Raw genomic sequence first — 16,727 nt, 5'->3', positions numbered from 1 at the left:
GAGAGAGAAAAAGGACAAGGAAATTTATGAGGAGGAGGAGGAGAACGAGGAGGAAGAGGAGAATGAGGATGAGGAAGAGGAGGAGGAGGAGGACAATGACAAGGAGGATGAGGAGGGGGAGGAGAAAGAGGAGGAGCAGGAGGACGAAGAGGAGGAGGAGGAGGATGAAAAGGACTAGGGCAAGCACAAGGAAGATGAGGAGGAGGACAAGGAAGAGGAGGAGGCAGAGAAGCATGAAGAGGAGGAATAGGAGGAGGAAGAGAGAGGACAAGGACAAGGAGGACGATGAGGATGAGGAGGAGGAGGACAACGAGGAGGAGGAGGAGGAGAAGAAGGATGAGGACAAGGACGAGGAGGAGAAGGATGAGGATGAGGAAAAGGATGAAGATACAGAGGACAAGGAGGACGAAGAGGTCGAGGAGGAGGAGGAGGAGGAGAAGAAGGATGAGGATGAGTAAAAGGATGAAGATGCAGAGGACAAGGAGGACGTCCTCATCCTCGTCCTCCTCCTCGTCCTCCTTGTCCTCCTCATCCTCCTCGTCCTCCTCCTTGTCCTCGTCCTCGTCCTCGTCCTCATCCTCGTCCTCGTCCTCGTCCTCCTCCTTGTCCTCCTCTTCGTCGTCCTCGTCCTCTTCTTCCTCCTCCTCCTCCTCCTCCTCCTCGTCCTCCTCCTCCTCTTCTCCTCCTCTTCCTCTTCCTCCTCCTCCTCGTCCTCCTTGTCCTCCTCATCCTCCTCGTCCTCGTCCTCCCTCCTCCTCCTCCTCCTCTTCCTCCTCCTCCTCCTCCTTGTCCTCCTCTTCGTCGTCCTCGTCCTCTTCTTCCTCCTCCTCCTCCTCCTCCTCCTCGTCCTCCTCCTCCTCCTTGTCCTCCTCGTCCTCCTCTTCCTCCTTGTCCTATTCCTCGTCCTCCTCCTCCTCTTCCTCCTCGTCCTTGTCGTCGTCCTCCTCATCCTCCTCGTCCTCCTCATTATCCTCCTCCACATCCTCATTCTCATCCTCTTTATCCTCCTATTCATCCTCCTCCTCCTCGTTTTCCTCGTCCTCCTCCTCCTTGTCGTCCTCGTCCTCCTCGTCCTCCTCCTCCTTGTCCTCCTCCTCATCCTCGTCCTCCTCCTCGTCCTCGTCCTCGTCCTCCTCCTCCTCCTCCTCCTCGTCTTCCTCGTCCTCCTCGTCCTCCTCTTTCTTGTCCTCCACCTCCTCCTCCTCCTCTTCATTTTCCTCCTCCACATCCTCATTCTCATCCTCTTTATCCTCCTATTCCTCCTCGTCCTCCTTGTCCTCCTCGTCCTCCTCCTCCTCCTCCTCCTCCTCCTCCTCCTCCTCCTCGTCTTGCTCCTCCTCCTCCTCATCCTCTTTGTCCTCTGCATCTTCATCCTTTTCCTCATCCTCAACCTTCTTCTCCTCCTCCTCGTCCTCTTCCTTGTCGTCCTCCTTGTCCTCCTCCTCCTCCTCCTCCTCCTCCTCATCCTCCTCGTCCTCCTCGTCCTCCTTGTCCTCGTCCTCCTCCTCGTCCTCCTCCTCCTCCTCCTCCTCTTTCTCCTCTTCCTCGTCCTCTTCCTCCTCCTCCTCCTCCTCCTCGTCCTCGTCCTTGTCATCCTCCTCCTCCTCCCTCTCCTCCTCCTCCTCCTCCTCTGTGTGTGTTTCTCAGGATTCAATGACTCTAGGATTCCAGGAACCTGGAACTCTGGGATTCCATGGCTCTGTGACCCCATGGATGGATTCAGGACTGTCTCCAAGGCCACGAGGGAACATTGGTGCGAGCGGGAGGGGCTGCAGTGCAGGGGCACCAACAGCTGAGAGGCGACTGAGCTGCTGCTGCTGCTGCTGCTGCTTCTGCTGCTGCTGCTGCTGCTGCTGCTGCTGCTGCTGCTGCAGCTTCTCCTTGTGGGGGTGCTGCTGGCAGGGGCAGGATCCTGGTGTGGCTGAGCGTTGCCATCTCAGCCTGTGAGCTCCTGGGAGCTCAGGACAGAGCCAGGACTGACCCAGGTTGGCACTGCACTTGAGGACAAACACAGAGAATGGAAAGTGCCCATGGAGTGGTTCTGAGCAAGTCTGTGGGAAGGAGGAGGGAGGGAGGATGAATCCCCTGCCCAAGGCTGCCAAGGGAAGGCTTTGGGAGGGAAAGCAAGCCTTGACCTGACACTAAGTCCTTCAAGGTCTCAGTTGCCCACGCTGAGCAGGATTTCTTCGCGCAGAACTGACAGGGCCAGATCCAGGGATGGGGAGGACATCGATGCGGGCTTCAGTTGAGCAAATTCTGCAGTGCTGACAAAGAGAGAGACTACAGCCAGGTGAGGGAGGCAGGTGGGAAAGGCTTTGTGCCATCCCTGCTCAGAGGGGATCCTCAGCACAGCCCTGACGATCTGTACATAGGAGAAAACAATGAACACAAAACAACAAAATGATAAACTGCTAGTAACCACAAGAAGCTCAAGTTCCCTGAGGTGTGAATTGGAGCAGAAGAGCTTGAGGATCTGTGGGATATCACTGAAGAACTGGCCCAGAGCATTGCCATGGCACAGGGTCATGGAAAATGTATTGGCTGTGTGCATGAGAGCATTGAGAAAGGCACTGGCCCAGGCAGCTGCTGCCATGTGGGCACAAGCTCTGCTGCCCAGAAGGGTCCCGTAGTGCAGGGGTTTGCAGATGGACACGTAGCAGTCGTAGCACATGATGGTCAGCAGGAAATGTTCTGTTGCAGCACAGAAAAGAAAAAAAAAACTTGTGCAGCACATCCAGTGTAGGAGATGTTCCTGGTGCCCCAGAGGGAATTGTGCATGGCTTTGGGGACAGTGGTGCAGATGGAGCCCAGGTCGCTGAGGGCCAGGTTGAGCAGGAAGAAGAACATGGGCGTGTGCAGGTGGTGGCCGCAGGCTACGGCGCTGATGATGAGGCCGTTGCCCAGGAGGGCAGCCAGGGAGATGCCCAGGAAGAGGCAGAAGTGCAGGAGCTGCAGCTGCCGCGTGTCTGCCAGTGCCAGCAGGAGGAAGTGGCTGCTGGAGCTGCTGTTGGACATTTGCTGTGGCTGCACATGGGCACCTGTTCATGGAGAAAGAACAGGGACAAGTCAGGAGAGGCTGCTTGGAGCCAATCCTGGGCCATTCCCTGCAGACTGTCCTACTGGGACTCACCCACCCTTGTTCCTGCTCTGGGAAAACCTTCACCCAGGTCCCTGCCTGAGCTCCAGTTGTGCTGGCTGAATGTGCCAGAAGCAGCCAGGGCAGTGTGTGGTGGCTCTCGAGGAGCCATCCTTGTCCTGCTGCCCTGTGTTTGTGGCCATTTAGCAGAGGGGCAAGGCTGGATATTCAGGATTTATTAGGGGAGTAATTCCTATTGCAGAGAGGCTTGATACCATCTGCACTCATACTTCTAAGGGAAACAAAACAGATGTCAGGAGTTGGTTTAAGGAATTGTTTTCCTACCCACACATCATTGCTGGCCTTCTGAGGTCAGAACTCCCCAGCATTCCTGCTGCACTCAGAATTTGCCACTGAGAGACGTGAGAGGCAAAGGATTCCCTGTGGCTGAGGGAAGCTGAGGGGCTGGATGGGCTTGTTCCCCCAGCACTGCTCTGCTCAGCCCCCTCTGCTTCCCTGAGCATCTCCCCGGGCCTGGACATCCCCTCCTGAGAGGTGCCTTGTCCCTGCCAGCGCTCACAGAGCCCATCCCACCCTGTGTGCCCTCGGCCCGGCCCTACAGAAACCTGCCTGTGTGCAGGGCCCTGGCTGGGGCAGGCTCTGTGTGCAGCTGGGCAAGGGCAGCTCAGGAGAGCCCTGCTGGGCCCTGCAGAGGTGATGCTGCTGCTGCCCAGGGCTGAGGAGTGGCTGAAGGCCCTTTGGGAGGCTCCCAGCAGAGACACTGACCAGCCAAAGTCACCATTCTGGAGTCTCTGTAAATGTTCAAACATGACTTTGATGATCCTGTGTGTCCGTTTCAACTTAGAATATTCTGTGATTCTGGGACTACAATTCCTGTTCTGCTTCTCTCATCCCCCTGTTATCTACAATTAAAAGAGAAAAAAAGCACTTGCAAGAGTGTTACAACATTAAAGAAAAAAACAGACTTTTATTGGAAGGTTCCAGGTGTCCCAGTTGGGATGGGGCACACCCAGCCACTGATTTCAACAATTATTAAGGTTAATCAATTAGGATATTTAACAGGAACATCCAATAGGAGATTCAGTTGCCCAAGTTACACACCCCTGGATCAACCCATTGGAGTAGGTCAAAGGGCTTCTTTGCCCCACTTTTTGTTATGACTGCTCATATTCTGGTCAAAAACCAAATGCTGTTCTTGTAGATGCACTCCCTCCTAATTAGACTATACAGTATTTCAGGAATGTATTTAGACAGTCAGCTTATTGGTGTAAAATCCGAGAGATAGGAAGAAAACATAGTAGACACAGCTAAGGATTCCAGTTATATAAGTACATAATAGTAGTTTAGAAGAGCCACTTAACAGTTTAATAGACTTACGTAAGGATTATAATTTTATAACTAAATCATAGTAATTTGCAGAGCTATGAATATATGAAAAATATATAAAAAGAAGAACAGTTTTTGTCATCACCCCAACTTTCCCATCCTTCTCCAACAACGAAATTGAAAACACCATCTGGAAAGCTCCTGATCTTTACAGCAATCCCAGGCTTACCTTTGGGAAGTGCCCTCCGGAGCTGTGCCCAGGCTGGTCTGGAGCTGGAGCAGTCCTGCCCCAGCCAGCCCCTCTCAGCAGCAGCACCTGCCCTGCTCAGGGTGGCTCCTTCCCCCCACAGCTCCTGGCCAGCGCTGGGAGCAGCTCCAGGGCCGGCTGAGAGCTGTCCCTGGCAGGCAGCAGAGTCCCTGGCCCAGCACAGCGCCCTGGGCTGCAGGACCCTGCTCTGCAGGACAGCCCTGGGCACTCCTGGCTGCTCTGCACAGGAGATGAGCAGAGAATGCACTCACAGGATCTGTGGGCATTGGCATGTTCCAGCTTTAGGAGATCTCTCCAGGAGCTGCAGCTGCATTGTCCTGCAGCCAGAGGTTCCTGTGCCAAGGGCTGGCAGTGATTCTGCCCCAGGCACTTCTCAGCCCCTTCCCAGCCCTGACTGATTGAAGCTCTCTGTGCCTCTGTGCTGTGCCCGGGCTGGCTGCAGGCAGTGCCCCAGCCCTGCTGGGCTGGGAGAAGAGCTGCTCAGCAAGAGAAATGTGCTTTTGAAGCTCTGCTTGGTTACCAGGATCACCCTCTGTGCCAGGAGCCCAGCCCAGCTCAGCAGCACAGACACAGCACAAGGACTTTAATGACCCTCTGGGGCTTTGTGCTCAGGCCCTGAACATCAAGCCCTGAGAGAGAGCTGCAGAAACCTCTGCAGAACTCCAAGTTAGAATCCAGCTCCAAATAGGTCCCACTGAGGGACACGACTGAGAAAGTGTCCCCAGGCCCCAGGCAGAGCAGAGAACTGGAGGCACTGATGCCAGGTGGGGACAAAGAGAAGCCAAGTCTTGGTGCCCTGGGGCACAGCAGGGTCTGTGCCACCAAGGGCTGTGAGGAGACACCTTGACCTGAGGCCCTGGGGCCTCCTGGTACAGCCCCAGCCAGGCTGGACACTGTCAGCCCCTGCTCCTGCCCTCAGCATCCCCCCCATAGCCCACATCCCAGTGGCCTCAAGGATTTCCTGGAAGGAGTCCCTAGGGAGCCCTGGTCAGGAATGGCTCCTTCATGCTCCCAGAACTTCAGTTCTTTGCAGGTAATTGATATTTCCCATTTCATATAGACTCTGTGAGAGGTCTGGGCAATCATGGGCCCAATTATCTGCTTTAACAAGTCCCTTGAGAGCTTTGTACTGACACTCAGTGGGGCTCATTAATGCTTTGAGATACTCAACTTTTTTAAGGTATTTTGGATTGTCCTTTCAAAAATGAGAGGTTTTTGTGCCGTTTTGAGTCTCTGAGAGGTTTTTGTGCAATCCTGGACTCCATTTCTCTCCTCCAAGGAGTCCATGAGGAGCCTGTGTTGGGGATGGACCTCAGTGGGTCCCATTAATGGCTGGAGATACTTTGGGGTTTTCTTCTGACTTGGACTCCTGGAAAGGTTTGTGCAATCTCCTCTCAGGCCCTGAGGTTCCAAGGCTCAGCTCCAAAGGCACCACGGGGCTCATTAAGATCAAGCAAGTCCTGACAAACCACGGCTCTGCTTTGATATCCCTCTTGTCTGGGGCAGTTCATCAGGAAGTTTCTGTAGTGGTTTTGGTTCACCAATTTGAGATTTCTTGGCCAATGCATTAATTCGTGTAGTGGGTTCAGTGTTGGCTAATTACCAGTGCACTCACTGGAATATACTTACTAATTTCCTGCTATGAGATAGGATTAGGAGAAAGGCATAGTAGGCTCAAACTTTAACAGTATAAGGAAAAGTTTGTTAAAAAAACTAAAAGAAAGAGTGATAAGGATCAGAACAAAACTTTCAGAACACCTCCCCTCTCCATACAACTTTTCTTACATACTGATTATATAAAAAGACAAACCAAAAAATTTTCAATCACTTTACCACCTCTAGAATAGTCTTTCTTTAGTTCACTTAGGGAGTGGAGTCTCTCTTTCTTGCTATGGAGACTTCTCCAGAAGAAAACAGTGCTCTTGCGGCTCTCAATTTCCACAAAGAGCAGCTGCCTGGAGAAATCTGCAATTTCGAAGTCCCTCACATTTTTTCACAGCTTTTCCCAAGGCTGTGTTTATGGGTCGTATCAGCATATGAGGTATTGGTTTAAAGATGAGCTCTTTAAGAGCAACAGTTCTCTTAATCTCTTTCTGAAATCATCCTCATCTGTGGGAAGAGAGGTCTTCTCTCCCTGGGGCACAGGGTCTCATCACTATGCTCTCTTTCTCTGTTGAAACATCTCATGAGATCACAGCTATTGCAATATTTGCTTAATTTAGCATGGAGACCATTAATGAAACAAGTCATCTCCCCATAGTTTTCAATGTGTTATAGGGAAAAATAGAATCTGATGTATCAATGACATCCTTCTCCACAGCTTAACAGAGGATTTCAGCCCCAAGATCAAGGCATCTCCTCATCCCTCCCACCTCAGACTCAACTTCCCCTTCCCTGCCCTCGGTGTGTTCATGTTGCTCCTCTGTGTGCCTGCCCGGTGTCCTTTTCTCTCACGGGAGGGAGGATGGCAGCACTGTCAGAGTCAATATCTCCCGGGGCTGCAGATGGTTCCGTGAGCCCGGCCGGGCTCGGTGCTTGCGGCCGGAGCTGTTTTGCCATGGAGGTTTCTGCAGCGGCTGCGCTGGGGCTGTGTCAGGCTGGGCCGCGCTGGGGCAGGGCAGGATCTCAGCAGCCAGGCCAGAGCCCAGCAGCAGCACGGCCGGGGCCGATGGCTTCTCCTGCCCTGCCCGCCGGCTGCGGGCGAAGCCCAAGGGCGGCAGAGCCTTGGCCGAGCCGGCCCGGCCCGGGGCTGCTCCTGGGGCCCGGCGGATCCTGGCCGGGCCCGGGCTGGCGGCGGGGCAGGGCTCGGCAGGGCCAGATGTCAGCACCCGCAGCCACGGCCCGGCCTCGGCCCCGCGGCCTCCCCTGCCCTGCCCGGCAGCCGATGGCGCCTGGCGGCTCCCTGGGAAGGGGCCCGGCCCCACGGCAGGAGCCGCCCGGCCCCACGGCCGAGACGGGGCTGGGCCGGCCTCGGCACCTCTGTGGGGCCAGAAGGGAGAGAGACCCAGCCAGGCTTTCTCATCTGTAACTTGTCCATATGTAGTGGTCATGTGCCCAAGCCCCCAAAACCTCTCATTGGGAGATCTCTGGGCCCTCTCCAAGGTGTTTTCTAATAAAAATATTAAGCTCATGGTCTGTGAAAATTACCAGAGGAGAGGGCTAACGCATCCTGTCTCTCCTGGCTACTTTTGTCTGGGAGCAATCCTTGGATATGCGGACTTTAGGAGGCCACATTCTAATTCTGGCCATGGACCATGGTCAAGAAGACCATTTCTTTTCCACAGGAATGAAGGAACAGAGCCCCAGTGTTTCAGGGGCAGATGAAAGGTGACTGCCACAGTGCAAGGCCAGCTAGAGCTGGCTGTTTTTTTCCTAAGACATACCCTTGCATACAGGAAATTGTTTAGGGAGAATACCAGTTTTGGCAATGGGCATCTGAACACAGACAGTTCTTTTCCATAGCAAGGAAAGCACATAGCCCCTTTGCTCCAGGAGCTGATGAGAAGCAGCCCTTGGCATTCCAACATCAGCCAGACCTGTCAGGTGGCCCCTGGCAGGCCAAGTCAGCCAGACCTGGTCCATGTTCCCTCGCTTCCATGGGGTCCCTTGCTTCCAGGTAGCCCTGAGGTGTCACAATGCCCCCTTGGTGACACGGGGCCCTGAAGGGTCAGAATGGTCTCCAAGGTTCCATCAGGCCCCACAGAGTCATAATGGTCTCTGGGTCCATGAAGCCCCGTGGTGTCACCATGGCCCCTTGGTTCCATGGGCTCCAGTGGTGCCACAATGATCCCCTTGGTTCCATGAGGTGCCCACAGTGTCACAGTGATCTCCATGGGAAGGAAAGAACCGAGCCCCAGTGTGGCAGGGGCAGCCACCAGAGGCCAATGGGAGCCAAACTTGATGGTACTGGCAGATTTTGTCTGGGAGCAACCCTTGGATATAGGGAATTTTATAGGTGGAATCCCAATTTTAGACATGGACACTTGGAGGAGGATGGTTCTTTCCATAGGAAGGAAAGCATGGAACACCAGCGTTAGAGGGGCAGATGAAAGGCGGCCACCAGGGGCCAAGGGCAACCAGACCTCTCTTTCCTGGTAGCTTTTGTCTGAAAGCAACCCTTGGATATAGGGAATTTGGGAGGTGGAAGCCCAATTCCCGCATTTTCTGCATAGATAAGGACGGTTCTTTTTTCCATAGGGAGGAAAGCACTGTTGTGTTCTGCTGCAGCAAAAGGCACAACAACTGCCCCAGGCCCCAGAGTCTCAGACCTCAGGCAGACACCAATGGCCAACAGGGAAAGGAAGGCAACAGGACAGGTCTTGCTTTAGAAAACTGAGGATTCTTCATTTTCCCAGGGACATACACAAGAAACGAGGTGGTAGGGTCAAGACTTTTATATTACAGGGTAGGGGTGGAGTTTAGGATCAAGGTCCAATATTAAGAGGAGCAGGAGACTGCAAAGGGGTGGATTGAGGAGGACAATCAATGGAAAAACTACAGTGGGGACATTGCAGCACAATTTAAGCCAATAAGGGTACAGAAAAATAAGAACATTCTGGGGCCATTCCTCATTTGATCAGATAGGGTAGAGTGTCTTTTCCCAGGATTTCAAGGGCACACCCCACAGCGTGGAGGGGTGGAATCTTCTTTAAGTCACGCTCTCGCCGGATGCTGTGTCTGGGTAAAATTCCCACCTCATTGGGCAGGGGCACTCTACACCTTTGGTGCCATTATTTCTTTCTCCGGCTGTTTTATGCAATGAAATAAAACTCCAGCATCCGTGGAACCACCCTTCAATCCTTCCCAGGCTACTCCTGTTCTGTCCTCAGTCTGCACACAACTGAGCCCAGAGCCTGCAGCCTCTACGTGTTCGTTATGTGATGAAGCCTTCAAACCCCATCTTGGGAGATATTTGGGTCCTCCCTAAGGTCTGTGAAAATGGAAAAATAGTTATCAAAGTTATTTTCTCCCAAGTCTAGCAGTGACAGAACAATGGTAAATATCTCTAAACTGAATGAGAGTGGATTTAAATTTGTTAGAAGGAGGAAATATTTACAGTGATGAGAGTGGCACAAAATGGCAAATGTTTTTCCAGAGAAGTGGATTTCCCATCCCAGGAATGCTCAAAAATCAGGGAGTGTGTGCAACCTGACCCAGTGAAATCCCCTCCCCAAGGATGGAATTCCTGTTGTGTGGGTTCTTGGATGTGCTGGGTGCCCTCACAACAGTTCTGGCCAAAATGTCTGCTGAGGGCAGCCAGGCTGCTGCAGGGCAGTGACCTCACAGCCATCACCATGGCAGCCCTGTCCCCTGGGCCTGGCTCTCCCCTTTCCTCTGCCCCTGCCTTGTCTCTGCTGGAATGAAGAGTTTTGTCATTAATATCTTGTCCCCAAGGTGCTGGGCCAATGGCTTCCCAGTCAGGCTCCTGGAGCAGAAGTGTCTTTTCAGAGCCCAGCCAGAAATGAGCCCTGAGGCAGCAGCTCTGCAGCGCTGGCCACCAGGCTGGGTTGCAAAGGAGGCTTCTGGCCATGCCCTGCAAGCAGCTGCTGCTGCCAAGGTGCCTTTGGTGCCTCGGGCTGTCCCTGGCACAGCTCCCAGCACGGCACTCTGCCCTTGTGCCCGAGGCCTTCCCTGTGCTGGGGCTGGCCTGGGGCTGTTCCTGCAGCGGGACCTGCCCTGCTCCTGGCACAGGAAAGGCAGTTCCTGCCGGAGCAGGAGGCTCTGCCTGCAATGGGCTCAAACCACTCCAGCAAGGATCTCTTGACTTCAAAATTGCTTCCTAGAGCAGAATATCCTATAATTGTTATAGATTCTGGACTGTGGAGTAAATAACTCTGGTTAAGAGCTTACTGTCTAGTCATTATCAGATTGTATTTATATAAATATATCTGGTATTCCATCATTAATCCTGTGGGACAAATTGCATTGACAGATTGTTCAATTCTACCTGTCCAATCGTTTATACATAAACCTTTGACAAATTCTGGGGCCAGGATTGGATCCAGTCACTCCCAGTCTCCTCTCTTAAAAGGAATTTTAGAAGTCTGGGGGCTCTGCAGGGCTTTTAGAACCCATGGTGGCTGCTGTGTGTCTCCATCTCATGACTCAGCAGGAGTTTCTCCAATAATGAAATAAAGCTTTAGCCTGAAGCTCCCACTCTGCACATGACAGGAGTGTGTGTGACATCCTGGCTCTTTGGCAGCCTGGGGACTCCTGGGATGTCACTGTGGAGCCCCCGTGAGTGCCTGTGACAGATCGGTGCCTTTGCAGCCCAAGGTGCCCTGGGATGTCACCATGGAATGGCTGTGACTGCCTCTGACCACACGGCTCTTTGCCATCCCCAGAAACCCTTGGGAGGTCTCCATGGAGCCCCTGTCTCTGTGTGTGACATTCCAGCTCTTGAACAGACTGGAGACTCTTGGAAAGTCCCCATGGAACCCCTCTGAGGGCCTGTGACAAATCTCATCCTTAGAAGGCAACCATCACCAGGAAACCCTGTTGCTATGGTCAGTTTCCATAGCAACCATCTCCAGCCCCTGTTGCTATGGTCAGTTTCCATGGCAACCATCCCCAGCCCCTGTTGCTATGGTCAATTTCCATGGCAAACATCCCCAGCCCCTGTTGCTATGGTCAGTCCCTGGGCAGCTCCATGGAGACCCCATGCCAGGGGTGGTTGCCATGGACACCAGCTCAGGCCTGGAGCCCATTGCCATGGCAACCATTGGCACTCCCATCCCCAGGGTCATGGATCCAGAACCACAGAATTGGCTGAGCTGGGAGGGACCCATCAGGATCCTCGAGTCCAACTGCTGGCCCTGCACAGGACACCCCAACACTGCCAGCCTGGGCCTGGCAGCGCTGTCCAAACGCTGCTGGAGCTCAGAGAGCCCTGGAGCTGTGACCCTTCCCTGGGGAGCCTGGGCAGTGCCCCAGCAGCCTCTGGGCAAAAACCTTTTCCTGAGATCCAACCTCAGCCGGCCCCGACTCAGCTGCAGCCGCTCCCTCCACTCCTGTCCCTGGGCACCAGAGTGAAGAGGTTCCCTCAGCCCCAGCCAGGGACCCGCTCCCAAGGCTGCTGCCATGGCCACCAGGGCTGGCACCAGCTGGGATGCTTGGTTTCCACAGGCCGGGGTTCAGGAATGGCATTTCTCAATTTCCTGCTCCCACTCAAACCCCGCAGGCACTCATTGCCCTCCCACCTTCCATTGAAGGAAAAAAGGGAAAGATCTCAGGCTGGGATAAGAACAATTTACTGGGAACAGCAACAAGATAAGGAACAAACAGAAACAGAAAAAATATTAACAACAGAAGGGATAAGAAAAACCAGTTACAGGGAAAACTACATCACCATCTATTGTATCTTCCTGGCCACGTGTTTCCTCCTGCATGGAAAGGACACCCTTCTCCTCAGGGAGAGAGAGAGTCCCTTTCCTGCCCCTGGCAATGACCTGAGGTGGGAGTGAATGTAGTGACAGGGCCATGGCCAGACCCTCATGTCCTTCAATCCCACATAAGGTCATTGGCAGGGGCAAGGAAAGGGACAGGTGTGTTCCCAGCATGGATCACAGGAAACATGGATCACCAGGGCTCTTCCCAACAGGGTCCTCCAATGGGGGATGAAACTGGAGCAGTGCACAAAGCTCTTCCTGCAGCTGGGGAATTTTCAGGGCTTCCCTTACCGTTGGCTCCGTTGGTGTTTGGTCAAGTGAGAGCTCTGGGTGAAGCTCTTCCCACACTGGGGACACACGTAGGACCTCTCCCTGGTGTGGATGCACCAGTGCCTGACAAGGTGGCAGTTGTGCTTGAAGCCCTTGCCACAGTCGGGGCAGAGGAAACGCCTCTCCTCGGTGTGAATCCGCTCATGCAGGAGGAGATTTGAGCTGCTCTGAAACCTCTTCCCACAAGTGGGGCACATGTAGGGCCTCTCCCCAGTGTGGATGTGTAAGTGGCTGACAAGATGGGATTTGCAGCTGAATCCCTTCCCACACTCCCCACACTCGTAGGCCCATTCCCCGGTGTGGATCATCAGGTGTCGTTTCAGATTGTTGCTCTGCCTGAAGCTCTTCCCACACTCCAAACACTTGTAGGGCTTCTCCCCATCATGAAGCTTCTCAGGGACCACCAGCTCAGAGCTCTGGCTGAAGCTCTGCCCACCTTCCAGGCCCAGAGTGGGTCTTTCCTCCTCAGAGCATCCTGGGCTGGCCTTGCAGCCCTTCCTCCTCTGGGATCTCCAGGGCTTTTCCTCCCCGTTGGATTCCTGCGATGTGGAGTTGCTCAAAACAGCTTCTTCCATGAGGTTCTGCTGCAGGGATTTGTCCTTCCTGGTCTCCACGATCAGGTCTTGCTCTGGGGGAGGAAGGACAAGGAGTAGATGGGATTTGCCTCAGTGCCAGAGGGAAGGGCAAGGAGATCCCCCCAGTGCATCCCCGGCAGGAGGGCACCGGCAGCGGGGCTGTCCTGCAGCCGGGGGCCAGGCTGGGCTGGGAGATGGAGCAGGAGAGAGGGGGAAAGGGGCACTGACTTCCTCCTCACCTGCCTTGGTGTCCCAGGGCATCTTCCTCTTCCTCACAACCTTCTTCTCCATCTGGCGAATATTTGGGTACGGGAAATCCTGTTTTGGGAGGAAAACAAGGGATGAGCACAGTGAGTTTTGTACTGGCTTCAAAGCAAACCAGGGAGAGAGTCTAAGCCAGAATGACAATTGAATAAGAAAATTAAGATCAAGGCAATGATACAGAAACACTGGCTTAATCTGACAGAGTCAGGATATAACCTGACACCCCGTTGCTCAGGGTGGTGGTAGCAGTCTGATGAAATGGTGGCTGCAGTCCAGCTGGAGTGATGAACGTGATTCTGTCAAAGCAGTGATCCTGTAGAAGGGTCTGGTCTTCCTCTGCAGGTCCAGTGGTGGTTATGGAGCTCTTGTCCTCTGGGAATGCAGCAGGCAAGGTATTCGTGGTGTTGCAAAGGTGAGATTTTATCCAGGCAGGAATGCTTGGTTCCTCCCCCTGGGTGGAGCATCCCACAATGGGATGATGTAATTTTATCAGTGCTGCAGTGACACTCAATGGCCCATTAACAGAAGATGGCCCTGGAGGGCGTTATCAGGGCTGAGCCATGGAAGAGATAAAGAACACTGCCCCACCTGTTGATAACAGTTTTTGGAGATGGTGACTGAAAACACTTTTGGTTACCTCTGACATTGTAACCTGAAACAGTGAGGCAATCCCTGCTCGGGGTGGGGGGTGAACACCACCCCCCTTACCCAAACTGGCTCAGGTGTAAAACCCCCACCCTGGGAAGGCCACGCACACAGGGGACAATGTCACACTTGCCCTGCCCCAGGGGAGATCTCTGTCCCTGTCACTCCCTTGCTCTCTCCCCTTTTCTCTTTCTTTGCATCTCTCTCTACCTCACATTTACTGTTCAATAAAATCCACTTTGGATTTGGTCTTGTTAGCACCTTAATTGGGGCAGAGGCATCTCTCTAACAATTTTATTATCCAGATTGCAACATTATTTTACACAGTGAGTTCAGGGCTCTGTTGTCTGACCCCAGGTGCCTTTGACAACAGCATGTTTCTCTCCTCTGAGGAGTTTGTGGCTCTTTCTGGAGGATCTCTTGGAAGCTTGGATGCAGCTTCCTCTGAGTGACTTTTGGGAGAACTTACGAGGAAAATGGCTCTTGTGGGTGGCCAGTGTAAAGAAAATATTTTGTTTTCCTTCTTTGAAAATTCTGTTAAAATCACTGGAGGAAAGGGACCAAATGATACCAGCAAGACTGACAAGGATCATTCACCCCAAAGTGAGGAACACAAGGCTACTTAAATCCTACAAGAAGCCCAGCTCAAGTAGCTGGAGCTGTGCTGGAACTGATGAAATTTGGAATTGCCACAGAATTGCTTCTGTTGTTTGTCTATTCATGTTTGGGATTTATTTGTGTTTCCATCAGAAATGACTTGTGGAAAGAGCAAATCTTCCTCAAGGCATTTTATGGAGGGTTAACTTTGATTTCTGCTGAGTTGGTTTTGTCCAGTGTCCAGGGGATGCTCAAGGGGTCTCTGGTGTTGGTTTGGCCCTAATTTTCTTCTGATTTGTCTTTATCACTTAAAAACACCTGAAAAATTACTAAAAAGAGTATTGACCAGAGATGTCAGAAGTCCCACCATTTTAGAGGTATTTGAGGTGGAATTTACTGTTTGGGAACATATTCTGGAGGATTTGTGGGTTCTTGGGGGATATCTGGTAGTATTCTCCATATCTTTGCACTCCAAAACCCAAAGTGGATTTGTCTGTCACCTCAAAGTGACTCAATCCTACCTCAAAATGGCTGGTTGCCACCTCAGTCCCATGCTAAAATTGCTCAATTCCTCAGCCTCCAGGATGAGATGGGGTTGGAAGGTGATCGGGCAAAGTGAGATCCAAATTTGAGGTTGTGGGATCAGAATTGTGTGGGGCTGGGTGGTTGTGATTTATTTTCATAATAAATAAAACTATCAGAATTACTGATTTCTGTCCCATTCATTTTCTGTCAGTTCTGGTTTGCTTTTCAGAGTGCCGCCATCTCAGCTGATTTTGTTTGTGTCCTCCTGTCCCAGACTGAAAAGCAAGATGTGTTCTATTTGCCATCTGTATGGTAGTTGTCCTGTGTTAAGTGGGCAGTTTTTCCTTATCTCTTCCACAATCAATCCTCCCTCAGGACAGACATTTGCTGATAATGGGCTATTGAATGTCACAGCATGACTGATTAGACATGTGGAGAGTTTTGTGGATGAATGGCTTCGTGAGAAAGGACATGACTACGTGCAGCTAGTGAAGCAGTAGCTGAAAATTGCATAGTGCAGCAATAGCAGATGTAGCAATAATATCTTATGTCCTTGGGTAAGCTGGTTCCCAACAGTAGAATGGTCAGCAAAAAGATAAATGTAAGGGAAAACAAAGCAAGCTCAGAAAGCTCCAAAGGCGGGGTTGACCTGTTTTTAATACACCAATGATGAGCCTAAGTTTTGCAATATGCATGAGCTTCATTATAACGGATATAAGTGTACATGTGTGCTTGGAATAAACTGAGACTTGTTGACATTATAGAATGGACTTGTCTCCCGTCACTATTTACACAAGGAACACATAAGAAAGGGGCAGGGTGAATGGGGGGAAGAAGGGAAAATTACAAACCCCCGCACTCCTCCTCGTCCTCATCCTCCATTAACTCGTCCTCCTACTCCTCCTCCTCCTCCTCCTCATCCTCGTCCTCCTTGTCCTCCTTGTCATCCTAGTCCTCCCCCTCCTCCTCCACCTCCTTGTCCTGCTCATCCTTATCCTCCTCCTCCTCAATGTCCCCCTACACATCCTCATTCTCATCCTCTTTATCCTCCTATTCCTCCTCCTCCTCCTCGTCTTCCTCGTCCTCCTCCTCCTTGTCCTCCTTGTCCTCCTCATCCTTGTCCTTTTCCTCATCCTTGTCCTCCTCCTCATCCTCCTCCTCCTTATCCTCCGCATCCTTATCCTCCTCATCCTCCTCATTGTCCACCTCATCCTCATTCTCCTCCTTCTCCTCCTCCTCATCTTCCTCCTGTTCCTCCTCCTCATCCTCCCGATCCTGCTCATCCTCATCCTCCTCGTCCTTCTCCTCCTGGTCCTCCTCATCCTTGTCCTCCTCCTCTTTATTCTCCTCCTTGTCCACCTCCTCCTCCTGTTCATCTTATTTCTCCTCCTCCTCCTCTTCCTCGTCCTCATTGTCCTCTGCATCTTCATACTTTTCCTCATCCTCATCCTTCTCCTCCTCGTCCTCGTCCTCATCCTTCTTCTCCTCCTCCTCCTCCTCGTTGTCCACCTCCTCCTCAACCTCATAATCCTCCATGTCCTGGTCCTCTCTCTTCCTCCTTCTATGCCTCCTCTTCATGCTTCTCTGCCTCCTCATCTTCCTTGTTCTCCTCCTCCTCCCCATCTTCTTTATACTTGCCCTAGTCCTTGTCGTCCTCCTCCTCCTCTTCCTCCTCCTGCTCCTCCCCTTTCTCCTCCCCATCCTCATCCTCC

The 16,727-nt window shown here is 52.5% G+C and overlaps 1 protein-coding gene across 1 annotated transcript in view; it reads right to left on the bottom strand.

Annotated features, from left to right (window-relative positions):
- Positions 1-16,727, bottom strand: part of LOC144248856 (uncharacterized) — a 120,496-nt gene that overhangs the window by 15,185 nt on the left and 88,584 nt on the right. The window contains 1 exon segment of the mRNA XM_085565397.1: positions 12,439-12,845. Coding sequence (XP_085421523.1) covers positions 12,439-12,845 — 407 coding nt within the window.

Source organism: Lonchura striata, chromosome 36 (assembly GCF_050655825.1).
Source record: "Lonchura striata isolate lonStrDom1 chromosome 36, ASM5065582v1, whole genome shotgun sequence".
Taxonomy (NCBI): Eukaryota; Metazoa; Chordata; class Aves; order Passeriformes; family Estrildidae; genus Lonchura; species Lonchura striata.
The sequence above is the reverse complement of the archived record's forward strand: the minus strand, read 5'-3'. Positions and strand labels throughout refer to the sequence as shown.